Source organism: the organism of the source record quoted next, unplaced genomic scaffold, assembly GCF_019419815.1.
Source record: "Pyrus x bretschneideri cultivar Hongxiangsu unplaced genomic scaffold, Pyrus_bretschneideri_v1 Contig24, whole genome shotgun sequence".
NCBI lineage: Eukaryota > Viridiplantae > Streptophyta > Magnoliopsida > Rosales > Rosaceae > Pyrus > Pyrus x bretschneideri.
In genome coordinates this window covers 2,491,655-2,511,121 of record NW_025999546.1, presented here as the reverse complement: position 1 = coordinate 2,511,121, position 19,467 = coordinate 2,491,655, and the positions used below count along the sequence as shown (strand labels likewise).

At 35.7% G+C, this 19,467-nt stretch overlaps 2 protein-coding genes and 2 long non-coding RNA genes across 4 annotated transcripts; 1 reads left to right on the top strand and 3 right to left on the bottom strand.

Annotated features, from left to right (window-relative positions):
* The first annotated feature begins 688 nt into the window (after positions 1-688).
* Positions 689-10,531, top strand: LOC125478230 (ATP-dependent DNA helicase Q-like 4A). The gene is given in 27 exon segments (XM_048586148.1): positions 689-905; positions 994-1,109; positions 1,198-1,368; positions 2,245-2,302; positions 2,460-2,891; positions 3,205-3,369; positions 3,457-3,587; positions 3,832-4,210; positions 4,296-4,427; positions 4,749-4,835; positions 4,930-5,057; positions 5,518-5,638; positions 5,736-5,887; positions 5,988-6,123; positions 6,372-6,495; positions 6,569-6,639; positions 6,762-6,830; positions 7,149-7,277; positions 7,379-7,537; positions 7,662-7,742; positions 7,825-7,986; positions 8,094-8,149; positions 8,768-8,897; positions 9,258-9,352; positions 9,559-9,636; positions 9,710-9,960; positions 9,963-10,531. Coding segments are annotated over 26 exon segments (3,669 nt in total). The 5' UTR covers positions 689-905; positions 994-1,080; the 3' UTR covers positions 10,106-10,531.
* A 255-nt stretch (positions 10,532-10,786) lies between these two features.
* On the bottom strand, positions 10,787-13,343 carry LOC125478231 (probable gamma-secretase subunit PEN-2). The gene is made up of 2 exons (XM_048586149.1): positions 12,882-13,343; positions 10,787-11,110 (listed from the first exon to the last, which is right to left on the bottom strand). Exons 1-2 carry the CDS (start codon positions 13,138-13,140, stop codon positions 10,950-10,952), a joined length of 420 nt encoding a protein of 139 aa, XP_048442106.1. The 5' UTR covers positions 13,141-13,343; the 3' UTR covers positions 10,787-10,949.
* Positions 13,344-14,186: 843 nt separating this feature from the next.
* On the bottom strand, positions 14,187-15,533 carry LOC125478320. Its single transcript, XR_007259191.1, has 2 exons — positions 15,196-15,533; positions 14,187-14,885 (listed from the first exon to the last, which is right to left on the bottom strand). It is a non-coding gene; the product is annotated as an uncharacterized LOC125478320 (long non-coding RNA).
* Positions 15,534-16,961: 1,428 nt separating this feature from the next.
* LOC125478324 lies at positions 16,962-17,850 on the bottom strand. Its single transcript, XR_007259193.1, has 3 exons — positions 17,636-17,850; positions 17,340-17,427; positions 16,962-17,247 (listed from the first exon to the last, which is right to left on the bottom strand). It is a non-coding gene; the product is annotated as an uncharacterized LOC125478324 (long non-coding RNA).
* Between the last annotated feature and the right edge of the window lie 1,617 nt (positions 17,851-19,467).

Sequence of the window (19,467 nt, the reverse complement as noted above, 5' to 3'; positions counted from 1 at the left end):
TACTCAATGCCATTGCTACTCCTCTGTATACTTCTCCATATATATCTAGTAAAAAAGAGAAAACGTTGCTACTCTGTATACTTCTCCTTATATGTCTAGTAAAAAAGAGAAAACATGAGGAATAAAATAATATTTGCAAAAACTGCATGAAAGGACAAGACAAACGTGGAATTATAATATTTGCTAAAAATGCTTGACAGAGATGGGGCAAGCGGCATATGCATAAACCTTCGAGGAAACCAAATTGCATGAAAGGATGAGTAGAAATGAAAGTAGGATAAACATACTATGAAGGCAGGGTTTATTTTTGGGAGTTTTAAAGAAAAGTTCACGGTACTGTTCACTTTAACGAAAAATCATATTTTTATACTAAAAAGTCAAATATGGTACTATTCACTTTACTCTTTATTTTGTAATTATCGTTAAAACTCAAAGTTTTCAAATCATTTTTATTAGTTTTCTTTTATTTTTTAAAGTGAGTTTATTGATAAATATTAGTTTTATTATTAATTACATTTGTATTTGATGATAATTATATAATAAAAAAAAACAGTTCATATTTAAAATTTAAATTTAATGTAAAAATATATTATACGAGTTCAAATAAAATTTCTCAACTAAAAATAGAGTTGATAGTATAACTTCAAACAAATTATTTGGTTTTAACGAAAAACAAGTCTAATTGAAGCAAAAGAAATGTATCCCGCCACTAATAGTCGCTCCTTCTCTTGAAGCGCTTACTCTCTCTCTCTCTCTCTCTCTCTCTGTGTCTATCTCTGAGTTGCCGTAGCATCGACCACCCAAGAGAACCGTACGTCTCCAGGTGCCTCACTCCGCATTCAAATGTGAAGCGTTTATAGGGTTTCATTTCAGCAGAGCGTCTTTGGAGTGTTGCAATTTTCAAGGTATAAACTTTTCCCTTATCATCCCACTTCCAGCCTTATCAAATTTGCCATATTTTCCTCATCTTCAACGCCTTTGTCCTTTTCGCAGAAAGCCCGTCGCCTATTGATTCAATCCGTAGGAGATTTTGGCGCGAAGAAGCTCCATTGATCCCGAATACACAAATGTGTTGGAGCAATGAATAGGGCACCTCATATGAGGCAAGAGTAAGAGGAACAAAGAAATAGCCATTTTACTTTGCAATATATTCCCGTTGCTTCCATTGTTATTTACTCGAAATTTGGGTATCTGCAGTCGTCCCAATCTGGGTCAAGATTTCTGTGCCCAGACGCCTGTTAAAGCTATTTTGTTGGAACATGTCAACGCGCTGGATAATTTCTCGTGCCCGCATAGTTTTCTGAGTTCAAATTTTATTTTCTCCTTGCCAACACAAAAACCTCTTGCCAAAGAGGCAATGGTTTCCGGGTATGTCGCGGTTATACGTGTTTTCTTTCATTTTTGTTTGTTTTGTTTGTACTGTTATTTCTTTTGATCTTGAGGATTACTTGTTATTTGGTGACAACTTGACATCAGTTTTTGTATTTGGTGATTGTGGTCTTTTGCTTGGGTGAAATATAGCTCTTGTGTTTTTGTTTGTTGCATAATTTATTGTTTGTTTCAGCTAATATTAAGTTTCATCTATCTTAGTGATCAGGGCCAGTTCTGAGATTTTAGGGGTATGTATCCCTGCATAAAAAAATCCCGCTATAGCGGAGCTAATTTATATGTCTATTGTTGTATTATATGGTATCTAAATAGAGTATTATTACTCGTGAATTATAGTTCAAATCAACAGTAATCATGAAAATAAAACACAATTTAGAGCTCAGCCATCAGAACCAAACTAAGAAACATAAAAGTGATTCCTCTAATACAGATGGAGGCCATTATTCTCTTATTCACATACAAATCCTAAAAAAGTTCCCTAAGATGAATTCTTTTTACGGAAACCAAGTCGGTACATATATACATATGATATCATCATTTAGGAACCCCTTAAGATTGGGGGCCCTGTGCAAGGGCACCTATTGCACATGCCCAAAGCCGCCACTGTTTCTGATAGATATATATATATATATATAAAATATCATTTTAAGAATGGATGCCTTTGTGAATTCCATTTTTTGTTTTCCTTGAATCAATCATTTCTGACTGTTGGATACTCCTTGTTCTTGATGGTAGACATGGATTTTTATACAACTAACGATACTACTACCTCAAAGCATTTAACCTGGTATGTATCTTGAGTCTATTTGAATATTATTTTTTTCTTTCTAATAAAGGTTCTCTTTATGCTTTTAGCTCAATGGCTTGTCCAATTCAGAATACTGAAAGATTACAGAGTGCACAAGTTCAAAAGGTAAACGTGTTGGATGAAGGGTAGTCAATCTCATTTGTCTTTTTAACTTGGTTATTTGGTTTTTTCAATATTTTTAACAAACTGGGGTTCTACCAGCCCTTTCCTGCCATGGTTTTTCTGATTTGGCTTTTGCTTCTGAATGGGAAAATTTTGGCAGGCGTGGCATGCCCTTTCCAATCTTCAGATTTCTTGTAGGAACTACCCAAAACCTGGAAAAACTCTTCTAGTTAAGGATGTTAGTGCCGAGTATTGTCCTGATGTTGGAAGAACTGCTTGGCCAAGCTCATGCAACATTGATAAGAGTCGCGCACATATGCAAACGCATCAATACATTAATGGAACTAATACCAGGAACAGTGAAGCAGCAACTTGTTCTGGCAATCCGCTTCCATCAAGTAATTTTAATGTTGCAGATGCAGGAAAAAATCTTGGATGGCAAAGTCAGGTCAGAGCATCTATGGTCAACAGTTCTGATGCTTGCGTGTTGGATGAATCACTTAGCAACAATAGTGTTCATACCAGCCAAGGGAAAGACTCTGCAGAAGTTTTGGTTAATGACCTGGACGACGATGATGATGACATACTTGAGGTAATTCATATCTGTTTTAGTCTTTTAGACTCTGCAAAAGTTTTTGTAAATATGTGTTGAATAAGGCTACTGCCGTAAAGATCTAGATGGAAGTTCACTAACTAGCATGTGGTTGTTACAGTTCTACTAAGTGCTATTTTGTATGGTGACTTAATTGCTTCTAGTCAATCCATGTTACTGGTTATATATCATTTGGACTGCTTGTGTGTAAAATTTGAACATGGTGTTATGTTTCTATTTTACCGACGGCTTATGTTGTGTGTCTTTGTTCAAGCAAATGTTGATTTCGCTGAACTCATTTACTTTGGTTCAGAATATTGATGTTGACCAGATAGTGGAACAGTACCAATCAAGTTGCACACCTCAACCATCAATTTCCAAGCTTCCACCCATTACTCCCTTTATAGATAAAGATAATAGACAGGAGGCGACTAGTTTGCCACCAGAATTGTGTTCAAATTGCAATCATGGGTTTAAGGTATGCTTATCATCCATATTCTGCTTTTTGTGGCTCCATTTAATCATGTGGGCAGCTTAATGTGCCTAATTCCTGAATCTGATACAGATAGGACGTTGCCCAGAAGCTGGAAGTCATTTGCAGGAAATGAAGGATACCCTAATTATCATATCAAATCAACTGCTTGATGATGTTAATGACCTCAGCCCAGAACAAATAAATAAGCTTCGCCAAGATAGGTTTGCATACCGCCCCCTTTCATTTTGATTTGATTTCCTTCAGAGTCAAGGTAGATCTTTTTAGAGGGAATTGTGGATAAAAATAAATAAGTGAAAGAAAAGAACTGGCGGAAAAAGTTCTGGTTTGCTACAAGTCATGCATGCTTCAGAATGTTATTTTTGGATTTTTGGTTTGTTTTACATTTATTATTATTTGTTATATTTTACAAAGAGATAAAAGAAAACAGGGAATTCCCATTGTTAGGTTACAGCTTAATAAGCAGATTCAGCAGCTTGAGAAATATCTTTGTAACAACTCATTGGATGAAGAAAGACGAAAGTCACATTTTTCTGCATCAACAGCAACTCCCAGGCCTTTCCAATGTGAAACACCTCAAGCAGCTGCATTCAGGACTGATCCCATGAGATTTGATTCACAGGTTCATCCACATAATGAGTCTGGAGGATATGAAAGATGTAATTCATCATCAGTTTCATTCTCTTCTGTTGATAGGCTTGGTTTCTCATCTTGTCCTGTTGAGAGGGAACCATGCATTTCAAAGATTGTTGAAGTTAACTACATTGAAGGTTCCAAGGACAAAAAATGGAGTAGTGATAATTTTCCGTGGACCAAAAAGCTGGAGGTGCTGGTCTAGGTCATTTTCATATTTCATGTTATTATCTTTCATTGTTATTTTGTAATTGTTGTTCTACTACTACCACTTTCAGGATGGTAACAAGAAAGTGTTTGGAAATCAGTCTTTCCGTCTCAACCAAAGAGAGGTCATTAATGCTACGATGAGTGGCTATGATGTTTTTGTTTTAATGCCAACTGGAGGGGGTAAGAGCTTGACATATCAGGTAAAAGATTTTTTTTTTTGGAACCTCTTATGAGATATGGTCATATCCGTTTAAGGCGTACCATATAAACTGTTCACTTAGGAGCAGATATATTGTTTGGTCATCTTAAGTCTGTAGTCTTTATTTGTATGGTCATGCTTAGTTTACTGGTTCAGTTTCTTTACCACAAGCTCTTCAACATTTGTATCATCCATCAATGTGTAGGCCAAGTTCTTTGCATCTCCATCATTTGTTCCATGTAGAGTAGTCTCATTCTTTACAGTAAAGTAGACATTAGACTGTCTATACTAAAGGGTTTACTTGGGTTTATGTATCTTGTAGCTCCCTGCGCTAATTTGTCAAGGAATAACATTGGTTATTTCTCCCCTTGTGTCACTTATTCAAGATCAAATAATGCATTTATTGCAGGTAATGTTTCACTCCATCCTTTAGTTCATTTAACTGTTTCACTTCCTGGTATCTATTACAATGTATACTTATGTCCTGTTCTGGCATGTGCTAGGCAAACATTCCCGCTGCTTACCTAAGCGCCAATATGGAGTGGACTGAACAACAGGAAATACTTAGAGAACTAAATTATGAATATTGTAAATACAAGCTGTTATATGTCACCCCAGAGAAAGTTGCTAAGTGAGTATTTGTTATCTAATATGCTTGCAGACATTGTTCATTTGTATTCCCTCAGATACTTCAAAAACTGCACTTTATTGGTAGGTATGGTGTCAATAGAAAGGTACTGGAAACTAACAAGTGTGTTATTTACAACTACTATATGTGAATTGGCTCTTTCAGTAGTCGAACATGACGAATATATCTTACAACTGAAATAAGTAATTTGTGCTGTATGCTAATTAGGGAATATTAAGTGGCATTTATTTCTGGCTGTTTATTGTTGGAGTCATTGAGAACACTAAACACTTTTTATTTAATTATCTTCTGTTACTTGACCTTGTCAGGTCATTTCTGAATCACTAACATGAATACCCAGCCTTATAATAATTTCTGTTGCAATTGCAAATTGAACGATTGTTGTAGTGTAAGTACTGAGTCCTGCATCACTTTTTAAGAAACCAATCTTTCTTGTCTGCAGAAGTGATGCTCTTTTATGGCAGTTGGAGAATTTAAATGCTCGTCAATTGCTTGCTAGGATTGTTGTTGATGAAGCTCATTGTGTGAGTCAGTGGGGGCATGATTTCAGACCAGATTATCAGGTTGTTGCCTTAAAAAGTATTCAAATCCATGGCAATGGGAATTTTCTTGTCGATTGTTGCACCATTTTAATGTCAAGCTATTCTTTAAAATGCCCAGGCTCTTGGTATCTTGAAACTGAAGTTCCCAAATACTCCAGTTTTAGCTTTAACAGCTACTGCAACCGCTAGTGTAAAAGAAGATGTTGTGCGAGCTCTTGGTCTTGTTAACTGCATTGTTTTTCGGCAAAGTTATAATCGCCCAAATTTACGGCGAGTATTAAACAAAGAATCTGTTTTACTATGTTCAAATCATCACTTTTTCCAAACTGTCATTTGAAGTTGAAATGACAGTTCATTCTGTACATCGCAGATATTCTGTTGTTCCCAAGACTAAGAAGTGTCTTGATGACATTGACAAGTTCGTTAAAGAAAATCATTATGATGAAAGTGGAATAATTTATTGTCTCTCAAGAATGGACTGTGAAAAAGTTGCTGAAAGATTACAGGTTTGACTTTATCATATTCCCTTTGTAGTTCAATGGAGTCTTATGCTCTTTTTATGTTTACATTAACTTCTTTTTCTATATTTTATAGATGGAAAGTCTTGTATTGTTGCATACTCATTTAGTGCTTGAAGCTTCTTGAAAATGTATCTACTGTTTGTTAATTGTGTAATCTATGACTTTTGATGTGATGGAATTTTTTTAACTTTCTTTTTGCTTAGTTTTTTCTTGAGAGTGTATCTGTTGTTCAGGAATGTGGCCATAAAGCAGCATTTTACCATGGTAGTATGGATCCTGCTCAGCGTGCCTTTGTCCAGAAGCAGTGGAGTAAAGATGAAATCAATGTTATATGTGCTACAGTGGCATTTGGAATGGGTACTTTATTTTTTGCTGATTTCTGCCTTGCTTAACAAAGGGCACCATTACCAATATTGGAATTGGAATTCAGGTATCAACAAGCCAGATGTCCGCTTTGTAATCCATCACTCTCTGCCAAAGTCTATTGAAGGCTACCATCAGGTATCAGAGTGTTTAAATTATGGAATTTAGCAAAGTTCTTCTACTTATTTCTGAGTGATGGTTTATGCGTGGGAAGCTTAGATTAATAATTCCTTTTAGCTTACTGCATCACTATGTTTCAGGAGTGTGGTCGAGCTGGTAGAGATGGTCAGCCTTCATCTTGTGTGTTGTATTACAGTTACAGTGATTATGTAAGTTGGAGTAGTAAAACTATGTCTACTTGATTCTTGTCAGTTCTGTTGGGACAATTAAGCATTGGAATGTGAATGGCCTGTAGAAGTGGCACGTCCTCTCGTTAGTGTTATGAGGTGGAGGGTTATGTGGCCAGTTCAACACCTGTTTGGGTGCCTAACTCAATATTTCAATAAATAAATGCAAATAGAAAGAGGAAATAAAAGTGTTTACATTTGGGTTGTTTAATTTGATCATCTTAAAAAATGTAAGGGATTAATATGTTCATTATTTTTAATTTTTCTCTGCTTGCATTTATCTCTATAGTTCTTTTGCAGATTCGAGTGAGGCATATGATTAGTCAAGGAGTTGTAGGGCAAAGCCCACTGGCATCTGGATACAATCGTATCAATACTGCTAATTCTGGGAGAGTACTGGAAACAAACACCGAAAATCTTTTGCACATGGTACTTGATTTGACTTCATGTGTAGTTTTTGAGATTTAATATTGCATACCTCTTGTTTCATAAGACATATATACTAAATAAAATGATCTAAAAATTTGCAGGTCAGTTATTGTGAAAATGATGTTGATTGTCGACGACTTCTACAGCTTATTCATTTTGGAGAAAACTTTGATTCTGCAACTTGCAAAAAGACGTGTGATAATTGTTTGAAGATTAGAACTTTCAGTGAGAAAGATGTCACTGAGATTGCAAGGCAACTGGTTTGTAACGATAATAATTGTTGGGAGATGTTGGCAAATGTTTCTTTTGATGAATTTCAATTCCTTGCAACAGTTTGCAAATCCTTGCATTGTCTGTGTGTTGACTTCTGCCACATGTGCTCAGGTTGAACTGGTGAAGTTAACAGGGCAGCAGTTTTCGTCATCTCATATTCTAGAAGTCTACCGGGGCTCCTTAAACCAATTTGTATGCTTTAACTTTAAGAAATGTACAGTCCTTTCTATCTTATTTTCGTTTATAGATTGTAATGTTATATTTGTATTGTTAGGTCAAGAAACACAGGCATCAGACTGTGAGCCTGCATGGAGCTGGAAAACATCTAACCAAGGGTGAAGCTTCTCGTGTATTACGTCATCTTGTTACTGAGGACCTTCTTGTTGAGGAAGTCAAGAAAAGTGATGTTTATGGATCTATATCGTCAATACTTAAGGTACTTGTAATCCTTCGGTTCAAGCAAAACTAGGCAAGAAAATACCACTTACTGTCATCGCTGCTTGCTAGTTTTTGTATAGTAATTACATGTTTCATTTTTTTCAGGCTAATGAACTGAAAGTGCTCGAACTTTTCTCTGGCAGGAAGACAATTCTAATAAGGTTTGGATTTTTAGTCATACCATAATTTGTTTTTATTGTCACCACTATTTTTGCAATTTCCATACGAGTATTGTACTAATATGTCAAAGATCTTTGTATTAGATGCTTAAGAACTTGTTTTTATATCCATTGACCATGCATGTACAGTGTGTCCAATACTATTACTGTCAGTTGGGGACGGACTTGTGATAGATCCACCATGTTCAAAGGAACCCCCACTCCCATTCAGTTTGATTGGTCTCCCCTAAACTGCGTCTCAAAAATTTAGAATCTGTTTGGAACACATTATATGCTGTCTTGTTTTCTAAGCTTTGATGCTTCTCAAGTTTTGCAATTAGAAAGCTTTCACAAACTTGCATGATATCTTACACGGTTTATATTCATCATCGATTCATTGCTATGGATAAATTCTTTCAAAGTGAGATGATCATGTTTGTACTCCAACCATCGTTTTCTTTTTATCAAATTTGTTCTTATAATGTGCTATGATATTCTTCTTTTCACTTAAACAGTTTTTGTCTTATGAATGTCAATCGAAGTCTGTAAATTTTTGTTACTTTTCTGCCCTATAAAACTGCACTCAATAATGTTATGACTGACGTCTTAAATATGTTGTAGATTCCCTTCCACCTTTAAAGCTTCCAAACAGATTAACTCCGAAGCGATTTCAGCTAAAGGCTTACTGACATCTGGGATGCAGAGCCCTTCACATACTGGCACCGAACAACCTCAATCAAAAGGAGATTTGGTATGTTTATAGATTTTAGATGCATTATATAGGATCTGAAGAGGTTGTCTGGTCTTTATATATTTCTCTTTTTTGTTCAGTTTCTCTTCTGGCTAGGCCGAACTCCAAACCTTGACCTTTAGCCTGAAACCTAAGCCGTAAACAGGAACAGATGCACACATAGTACAGGCATACGCACGCATACGCAGATATTTTATTTTTATATGTTGGCAAGACACATAAAAATGCATATTTCCTAACAAAAACAAAGCATATTTATTCGTTTCATCATACCCTATTCTGCTTGTTGAAATATCTGACTACCATGGCCGCTAAGTCGACCTTCGTCAATTCATATATTTATATGAAATTCCATTACAGGTTCTGTATACAAAAATATTTTCTGCTTTGAAAATGCTTCGAACTAATCTCATTAGAGAAGCTGGTGATGGGGTCATGGCACACCACATATTTCAGTAAGGTTCTTACTCTTTTTCCTCATCCCATAGAATAAATCTGTTCAATACTAGTTTGTATTCAGAGGAGAGAATGAAAAGTAATTTCGGAAATTTGCTACTAGTTCGGAGTTGGAATTTTTATCCCAGGGTGTCACTACGTGCCTCTATTTGTCCCTTTGACCTTAAAGATATTTCCTTATTAGTTGCCATTTTTCTCGAGTCAGGAATACCACGATTAAAAACATAAGCATCAGAATGCCTAGAACGAAGGATGAACTCCTTGAGATAAATGGCATGACCCAGTAAGTTTCAAGTTATATGGTTATCTGCTGCTACCCAAAAAACAATACACTGAACTTCTTTGGCTTAATGCAGAATTAAGGCGGCTAGATATGGAGATCGAATACTTGAAACAATTGAAGCTGCCATAAAGGAATACTTCAAAACAGAAAAAATAAGCAGCGGTAGCAATGACAGCAATGATATAAAGAGGAAAAGAGATGGTAACAGAGATCGGAAGGAAAATGTTGAAGATGACGACTTCAAAAGCACAGATAGATTGAAGAAAATGGCACTAAAGAAGCAGAGCAAAACTATTGAGGCCTATAGTTATGTGGAGCCAGATTATTCATAGATGATGAATTAGACTCATCTGGTTATGACTTTGAAGCTAATGTTCCGGATATGAAAGCCAATCAGAACGGTGGTGGAAGAGTGCTGCCACAGTGGTCAACACCGGGAAATGGGCCGACATCGGTAAAATTTTATTAGGGTCAATATGATCATACACAGCGATGTTTTCTTTTGGATTGAGTTGGGAAAATTGAGGGCAATGAGACTCCTCCGACGACCTTGCATTTCCGGCTGTTGGGACAAGGTTGTGTTCCCTCTAACAGATCATGTCTTATATGCAATAGTTCTGTAAATTGTAAATTTTGTTGTTGTATTTGTGTTTATTATCGGAAAGTTACAAGTTACAATGTTTGTTCAACCATATGAACTAGTATAATTTACAAATTATGAGAGTAGTGGAAGGTGGACGCCGCAGAAGGGTTCCCGCCATTGGTTCTCCGAAATGACGGCGGAGGTCGGAGGTGGGAGCTTCTGAGAACAAGCGTTGTATAAACGGCCTAAAATGATATCAGCTTATCTGATTAAAGAGACCATCTAATACATACCTTCAAGCTCTCTTCGTTTCATTTGGATCTTTTGTTCACGACTTTTGTAGAATGACATGCAAGCTCTCTACCATATTTAGCTTCTTGGACATTGATTTACTTGACGTTTGATTTGAAACGTTTAATCAACTTTTGGGTAGCCACAAGTGGAAAAAAAGGATCTGAGTTCGGAGATCGTAATCACATTTTTTAGTGCAAAAGGCAAAGGCATCAAGAACTCTTTACTTGTTACAAAGATATCCTAACGTTTAACCGCGTGAATCGAATATATAACTAGTTTTATCAATCAAACATTACAAAATAAGGCAATGCCTTCATAATTGACACGAGCACCCTGCCGTATTCTGTTAAACTAATGCAAATATATGATTTAACGAAGAAGAAAATAGTAGACACAAAAGAAGTGTTTCGTGATGTTCGAAGGAGAAGGCATAGACTTAGCTCCAACCTGTCAAGCCAAGTCTGTCAGCGAGATTGTACATAACTAGTTGATCCCAGACATGGCCGAAAAGGTGCTCCCCTCCAATAGCAAATGTAAGGGCCCATGATAAGAGAAGAGCGGAAAATACCGTGAAACCAACTGCTGATCTTAAAACATCTGCAATACAACAGCCAATAAACAGAAGCTCTATAGTTAATATATAAGTTCCATAAAGCCGAACAATTACATATACTTCACGACACTGATGTATTAGAAAGCTCATATTTTACCCGCAAACAACCCAGCACATCCATTTGGTGATGCACCACTTATATTTTATCTAAGAAAACAGCGAAAACACTTGTTTAAAAAAAAAAAAATGATGCGGTAGCAACAACCAAACACATCTATTTGAAAACATCATGTCAGTACCATATAGGTAGGATAGGAGAATCGGGGAGGTGAAATCATCAAGAGTATTTTCTTTTAAGTCCTATTAACATTGACTAATGGACAACTCTTCTGTGTCACTTTCTGGTCACTCCTAGGCTCCTACACAATTTGGAAGGCCAAAGCACCACCAAAGGTACGGGTTCTAACTTGGATAATTACTCATGTGAAGGTGAATACAGTTGAAACATTGTAGAGAAGGAAACCTTATTGGTGTCTCTCTCCTCAATGGTGTAATGTGCAAAAGTGATGCTGCATAACTTAACAGCTTACGACTCCATTGTCCGCTTGCATATTCGCTGTGGATAAGGCTATTTATGTTGACTGGATTGAATTGAGAAATCCCAAACTTTCTTCATTTGATAAACATAACATAAGCCACTCTCCAATGTAAACAACATTTACAAAATTGAAAGTTCGTTGTTCTGTCTAGTTCAATCAAATAATTATCTTGGGATAATAACCCCTGAACACAACCTCCCCGTTGATAATTAGTCACCTAAATGCTCTTCCTAGCAACTGTCTCATGAATGAAAAACACCAGATAATTATTCACCAAAATGCTCTTCTAGTTAGAAATTTCAAACTAGAACTGATTGTATGGTACTTTAGATGAAAACGTTAAACAAGGGGTTAAAATAACCACTTTAGAACAAAAAAACATAATTCAATAATAGCGTGCAAAACGACCTCGAGAAAATTAAAAGTGCGCAAACTAAGTATTTCTCAGCTCAATAATTAATACTTCACCTCCTAACATAAATCATAGAACCAGATAGTAAAAGAGAAGCCAGAAACAATCAATCTGAATCGGTTCCTCACATTCAACATTCTGCAGTTTCTTTCCAATGCAGGCGGCATTCACCAACTTCCCTTCTTTTGAAATACACAGGCCAGTAAAAACTCCTTTGGACATAGAGAATGCATAAGATTCACTATTTTCTGCTAGGAGATGTTTTAGAAAGTTTCGATTTCATTATGTTCGCTTATAAATGGGAGAAGCTTTGGACAAACAAGAAGGATTCAGTCGAACGACCGCACCACAAGGTATAGTGTTCGATTTAGGTTAGTTATTTGCAGAAGTTTCCTTCCTCCTAAAATTGTAGGGTTTTCCACCAAGTCAGTTTAGGGAATTTCAGGGTATCCAAAAATGAAAACCAAATGGAAGAAGCTTGAACAGCACCTAAGTGGATAAATGAGCGGGGTGCTGGCACAAAGTCTTTGGAAGTGCTGTTTGAAAGTAGAAGCGCTTTCAAATCACCGAAAGCGCTTATGACCATGTTTGGCATAAAAAAAAAATTAGAAGTGCTTTTCCACGAAGCACTTGCATTTTTATCAAAAATTACAATGTGCTTCCAAACTCTCCATACCGAATAGAAACCTAGAATTCCAGAAATGATCTCCAAAATAATAACTGGGTTTGCTTAATTTTCTTCAATCAACAACCAGAATACAATAAAGTAGAAGAATCAATTGGGAGAGAGAGAGAGGGGCATACAGTGGTAAATGCGAGGGAAGGAGCGGGAGTGGCGGAGGACTGGCCAAAAGTAGAAGCAGTTGAGGGCCCAAAGCCAAGGGAGCAGGGCGAAGCCAAACTTGTAGAATCTACGCGCGTAGCTCACTGACTCTTCCTCTGACAGCCCCAGGGGGCCGTCTATGGTGGGCCACGCCGGCGACGGAGACGAAATCGGAATCGGGTTTCTTCTCGGGCTAGGGTTTAGGTTTGGGATTTCCGAGTTACTCCGTGAAGCTTCCATCTACGACAATGCCTCCTACGCCCAACACTTTGAAGTTTGAAAACGATGTCGCGTTGCTGATTGTTGATCCTTCTGGTATTCGCTGGTGTTGGGGAAGAAAGGTAACCAAGATATGAAATGAACCGGTCCTGCAGGCAGCCTTGCTGTTGCTTTCCCCTTTCTTACATTTCAGGGAAGAATTGAAAAAATGGGTTTTTTTTTTTTTTTTTAATGTGTCTGGAACACGGAATAATATACTACGTGTTTATATATAAGTGGTAAGATTCTTGTATTAAAAAATTAATAACATAAAAAATAAAATTTTCACCATTTATATAATAATATGTGGTGTACTAATTATGTTATAAGCATAAGAAAAAATTGCTCATTTTTAGGACTTGTACGACACGGTTCACAGTCACGCGATCTTTCATGCTAACAATGCAAGGGTATATGTTAGGTTTTTTTTTTTTTTTTTTTCTCTTCCTCTTTCTTCTTCTTCTTACATATTCTTTTGCTATTGGCACATGACGTAATTAAAATAGTAAATATGTGGCACACAAGTTGCTCATTTTTTAGTGATGTATTTTTGCTCATCATCTTATTTTTTACTGTTCAATGAATTTAAATTTTGATATTTATATCTATTATTGTATTAAAATCATCTAATAAAGATAAATAGTTTAGTAAATATCACAATCATTTGAAAATGGTAAACAAAAAACACGTTGACAACTTTTCATATTGTTAAGAACGTTTATGTATGATAGGGACAAAAAATCGAAAATAGAGACTTTTTTGGGGGGTTTGAAGTAAAAATAAAGGGTAATGTTGATGAAATTAAATTTGTAGATAAAATTTTACAAAATAAATGATATGAAAGTTGATGATTGAATTATTATTTAACCGTTAATTAACATGTTCATTCTTATTGATGATACATTATTTAATTTTCAAATTTTATCTATAAATTTAGTTTCCCTAACATTACCAAAAATAAATAATCTTAATAATAAAGACAGTGTCCTTATAACAATAAATTATACGTCCTTAACGATAAAAAAAAGTTGTCTAAAGAATTTTTGAATAAAAAAATTCAAAAATAAGTTTTCTGAAGGGCTTTTTACTAATTTTCTAATTTTTATACATACATGATTACATAAACAAGTGGAAGGGTTTTACAATTGGGCATAAAATAAACAAGTCACTCTTCCTTTACAAAATGTATGGAGTAATAAAAATCCCTAGATTTTCCAACCATTGCCGGCCGCTGCATTGCGCGAAATCCATTAGCATCCCTACTTCTGTTCAGAAGTACCTCCTTCAAACTTGCGCAACGTGGACGTGCGCGCAAGGTTGGGAATTTGGTCCATGCAGAGAGTCCGACTGCAATGCCAGAACCGGTAGTCACTGGTGTGATAGAAGAAGCCAGAAGGTTCATTTGATGCCGGCTATCTTCTCACTATTAGGGCTGGAGACACTAACATTGAAAAGGTTCATTTGAACCTTCACGTCACATCCGTCCCTTGATCTGCCCGTAAATCCTTGGAGAAGGCTACCGAAGCCATGCACCCAAAATCCCAGCGAGATTTTGGGAGAGAGACTTTTCCATCCGAATCGAAGCTCGCAGCTATTCGAAAGGCAGCACAAAGACAAGGCTTCCATTTCATTTCTCGGCCTTAAATCGAGGATGCCATATCCGACCGATAAGACAATGCTTCGATTCATAAGTTCTATGCTCCCTCCGGTTCAGAATCGGCATGAACCTGGTTGATCAAAAGAAACGAAAAAGAACTAAATCCATAAATTAACAACAGCCCTAATCACAACCAACTGATTAGCCTCTCTCGACCTCTCATATGATGATATCAATCTGTAAAAAATATCAAACATCTAATAAAAACACAAAGGAGATGGAATCTCAAAAAATACATATGCAACGATTCGATCCAGAACAAATACCACTATTCAGTTATATATTTGTAAAAATTCTAACAATGATCCGATGATTCAGATTCAGAGACCAGAACACTAAACCAACGGAAATGAATCCAACCCTAAATTTAGGAAAATTACCTCTGGCGAATAACTCTGGTAAATCATGGATTCGATCGATTGTTGACAGGACAGCCATCACCAGGCTCTCGTCATAGTCAGGATCATCATCGTCGAAGTCGCCATCTCCCCTTTGGGCTTCGGCTGCCATTTCAGACAACTCTCCACCAAACACGCCGCAACAGCTATTTATCTCGTGTTTGTTTGTTTTTCCACACACATGACACAGACAGCAGCGTCTTCTGTATTTATAGGGATAATAGATGATTCCAGAAGGACGTTAGGGTTATAGGTGGTAGGGATTTTGATCTTATCGAGTCTCACTAGTGTGTGCGTTTCTCTCTTCTCTCTTCTTTTTTTTTTTTATCATTTTTTTTTTGTTAATTAGTTACATATTGTTTTTGTTATTTTTTTCAATAGCGCGTTAATACATAAAAATACCAAGTTGCGGTTTTTTTTCCTTCTCTATGGTACAAAAATCAATGACTTTATTAGGGATGATTAGGATAATTGAATAACTACACTTGTTTCTGTTATTCTCTCTAATAGAGAAAATCCCGAAAAGTTCAATGAAACTAACTTCAAGAGAGAACGACAGAGAACCACTGGGTAACTTTTGCTCACTCGCTAGCCAACTCCATTTTGAGATTATTGCTAGAGAACCACTGGGTTGCCTTCCTATTGGCTTAGCTTGTAGGTTATTTGGATATTGATTAGAGGATTGATGGATTGGTTGTTTTTCATAAACAAAAACGTAACTTACTATGCATATACTTCCTTTAGTAACTTGTTAAAAAGACGTGTTCGTATGCACGTACTTTCTTTTTTAACTTGTTAAAAAGACGTACCTATCCATGCATATCTCACCGTTGACTTTTTCTTTGTTAACTTACGAAAAGAACGTATCAATCAATTCACGTAATCTCACCATTATTTTTCTTTTATGAATTTAGTTAAAGAATGAGAGTGTATTCTTGCACATAGTCGCACCTTTTTTTTTTTTCATTTATATCATTTAAATTGTGTATAATGCAAGTAGTGGATTCACTTTGGTCGATAAGACATTTGTGATGATAGTGCTTATAGATGCATAAAGTTGTTGGAGTGAATGCACCAGTCATATTAAAACATTTTAACAGCACCAAAAAACCAATTTAAAATAAATGTTACATTTATACTAAGGTGAGGAAGAGTTTCTAAACCAGGAACTAGTGGTTGAAGAAGAATGCCCAAACACCAGGTGGAATGAAGGAATTGAAGACCATAAAGGAACATATACAAGTCATGAATTCTTACAGTTTAGACTTCCTTTTACAAAATGTACGGATAATCAACAAACTCTACAAATCTAGACTAGCTCTGACTCATCCCTTTACAAAATGTGAGGTAGGATCAAATTGTTGGGGTTTAAAAAGAGTTCACTACTTTGGAGATGTTTGTTTCACAAAGAAGAATGTAATGTAGTGGAATTGATAGGCAAGAGAAAGAAAGAATACTCGAAGTTTTACACAAAATTTTTATTCACTCACAAACTTAGTACAAGAGGAAACACTCAAACACTCTTATAAGCTTTGTTGCTTTTTCTCACTTCTCACTTGGCACTCTCACTTCTCACTACTTGCTCTCTTGGTTGTTAAATCACATAGCTTAGCACCTCACATATTTATAGGCAAGGTTTTCCAACTTTGGCATTGCTAGAACTTTCTAGCTAATGCTTAACAACCACACATTTTTAAAGATTCTAGATCTTTCTAAAAAAAACCTTAGATATTTATGTAAGCATTCCATCAACTTGAACTTTGCTAGAACTCTCTAGCATGTGCATGGATCTTTTTTTATGTATAGGCCGGATCAATTGTCTTGGACCAAGACAAGATTACAATTCAACACAAATTAGTATCATATATTTTCTACATCTTGCTTTACAAAAAATATAACAACATCTAATCTACATATATATTTCAAATCCAGATGACGATCTTCCTTCGTATTCAATCATCAATCTCACTGGTACAGAAACGCCACCACACCAGGTTGGGTATGCATGCTACCGAAGGTGGTCAGTTTATGCTCCTGTATATATGTATATAGCAAAAGAAATTCCAAGTCATGCAACAAAAACTAGAAAACGAAAAAAAGTTTAGACATCAACAATCACATAGTACATTTCTTGGTCTCAGGATGACATATCCGACTGAGATGATGATGCCTCGGTTTATATCTTCTGCGTACCCCTTCAGAATCGGCATAAACCTGGTTTCAACAAAAGAGAATAAATATACATTGATTTGATCCATAACAAAATACCAGTTTTCAGTTATATTTTTGTAAAAATGTTAATCAATTAGAGATATGATCCGATGATTCAGATCCAGCGACCAAAACATCAGAAACAACAATAAATTAATGGAAATGAATGAAACCCTAGAACGATTAAGGGATGTTAGGTTAGGAAAATCACCTCTGGCAAATAGCCCTGGTAAATCATGGATGCGATCGGTTTGAGAATCATCATCAGGCTCTCTACACGATCAGGATCATCATCTTCATCCTCACCTTGGGCTTTGGCAGCCATGGCTGATCTCCAACCCATCAGAGATATTCTCTACCCTAAGACGCCGTGTGTTGTAAGAGCTATATCGTATAACTCGTGTTTGTTTGTCCACACACTGCTTCTTCACTCAATTTATAGGGGCAGTAGATGATTCCAGAAGGACACTATAGGGTTGGTAGGAATTTTGATATTATCTTACTCCAGATATTGCTCCACTCTTTATCCGACGAGTGTGAGCGTCTAGTTGTTCTAGTTTTCATTTTTATTTATTGTTGATTACATTTTTTTTATGATTTCAAAACCTAAAAATACGAAGGTAAAACAAAACAATGTGTTTTAAAAGAAGAAAATGTGTACTTGGATTGTTGTGTTAAATTATAATAAATAAAAAAAACCGACAACAAAGGGAAAAAAAAAAAGAAAAAGGGATATCCAGATCATTAATGTAAATGAGACTCTCTACACATTCTTATGGACATATTTACGAATCTAGGTTTTTTTAGTAAAGTAAAAGAAAAAGAAAAAGTTAACGGTGAGATTACGTGCATGGATATATAGATTTTTTTAGTAACTGAAAAAGAAATAGTTAACAGTAGTATTACATTGACAGAAATGTGTGTTCTATCAAATTAATGAATGGACTACGTGCATGATTAGTTATGTTTTTCTTTATTAAAACCCCATTAAAAGTCAAAACTTTTTTTCAAATAAAAATATCAGAGATGTACATAATAACAATCATTTGGATATTGATGGATTAGTTGTTTTTCATAAACAAAAATGGAACTTACCATGCAAATACTTCTTTCATTAACTTATTAACATGACGCATATATTCATGCACGTAATCGATCTCACCATTAACTTTTCCCCTTTGTTAACTTACGAAAAGAATGTCCATATCCATGCACGTACGTAATCTCGCTCTTAAATTTTTCTTGATAAACTTACTTAAAGAATGTGCACATTTATGCATGTAGCCAAACTCATTTCTTTTTCATTTGTATCATTTAAATTTTGGATAATGTAAGTGGTGGATTTGCTCTATAATAGATAGAGTATTCATTTTTAACTCACTGCGTTCTAGGTATAAACTCTCTTGCTCCTTCTAATTGAGATGAATTTAGTATAAATTAGCTTTCATGAAATCTCACAATGCCAAATGAGGTCTCTGATAGCTCAAGACCTTTATTTCAGTTAAGTCATTTTGCTAGGATATGTATTTACCATTAACGATGGATAGTGCTTATAGATGCATAAAATTGTTGGAGTGAATAATTCACCACCACCATCATATTAAAACATTTTAACAAAGGGAAAAGGCTAATCTGCAACATAAATATATGATATTTATACTAAGAGGAGAAGAAGTTTTGAATCAGGAACGTAGTGGGTTGAACAAGAATACCCCAAACACTTCACTTTGGTTATAGTTGGAGGATTTTACATAAATAATTCAGAAGGTATTACAATTTATGTCTAATTGGACGAAATGCATAAAGGAATTGAAGGTCATAAATAAACATACAGAAGTCTTGAATTCTTATGGTATGGACTTCCTTTTACAAAATGTGTGAAGAATCAACAACTCTACATATCTAGACTACAGCTATGGCTCATCCCTTTACAAATTGTGAGGTAGGATCAAATTAGTGTCATATATATATTCTCTACATCCTGCTTTACAAGAACATCTAAGCAACATATACATTTCAAATCCACATAGCAAAAGAAATTCC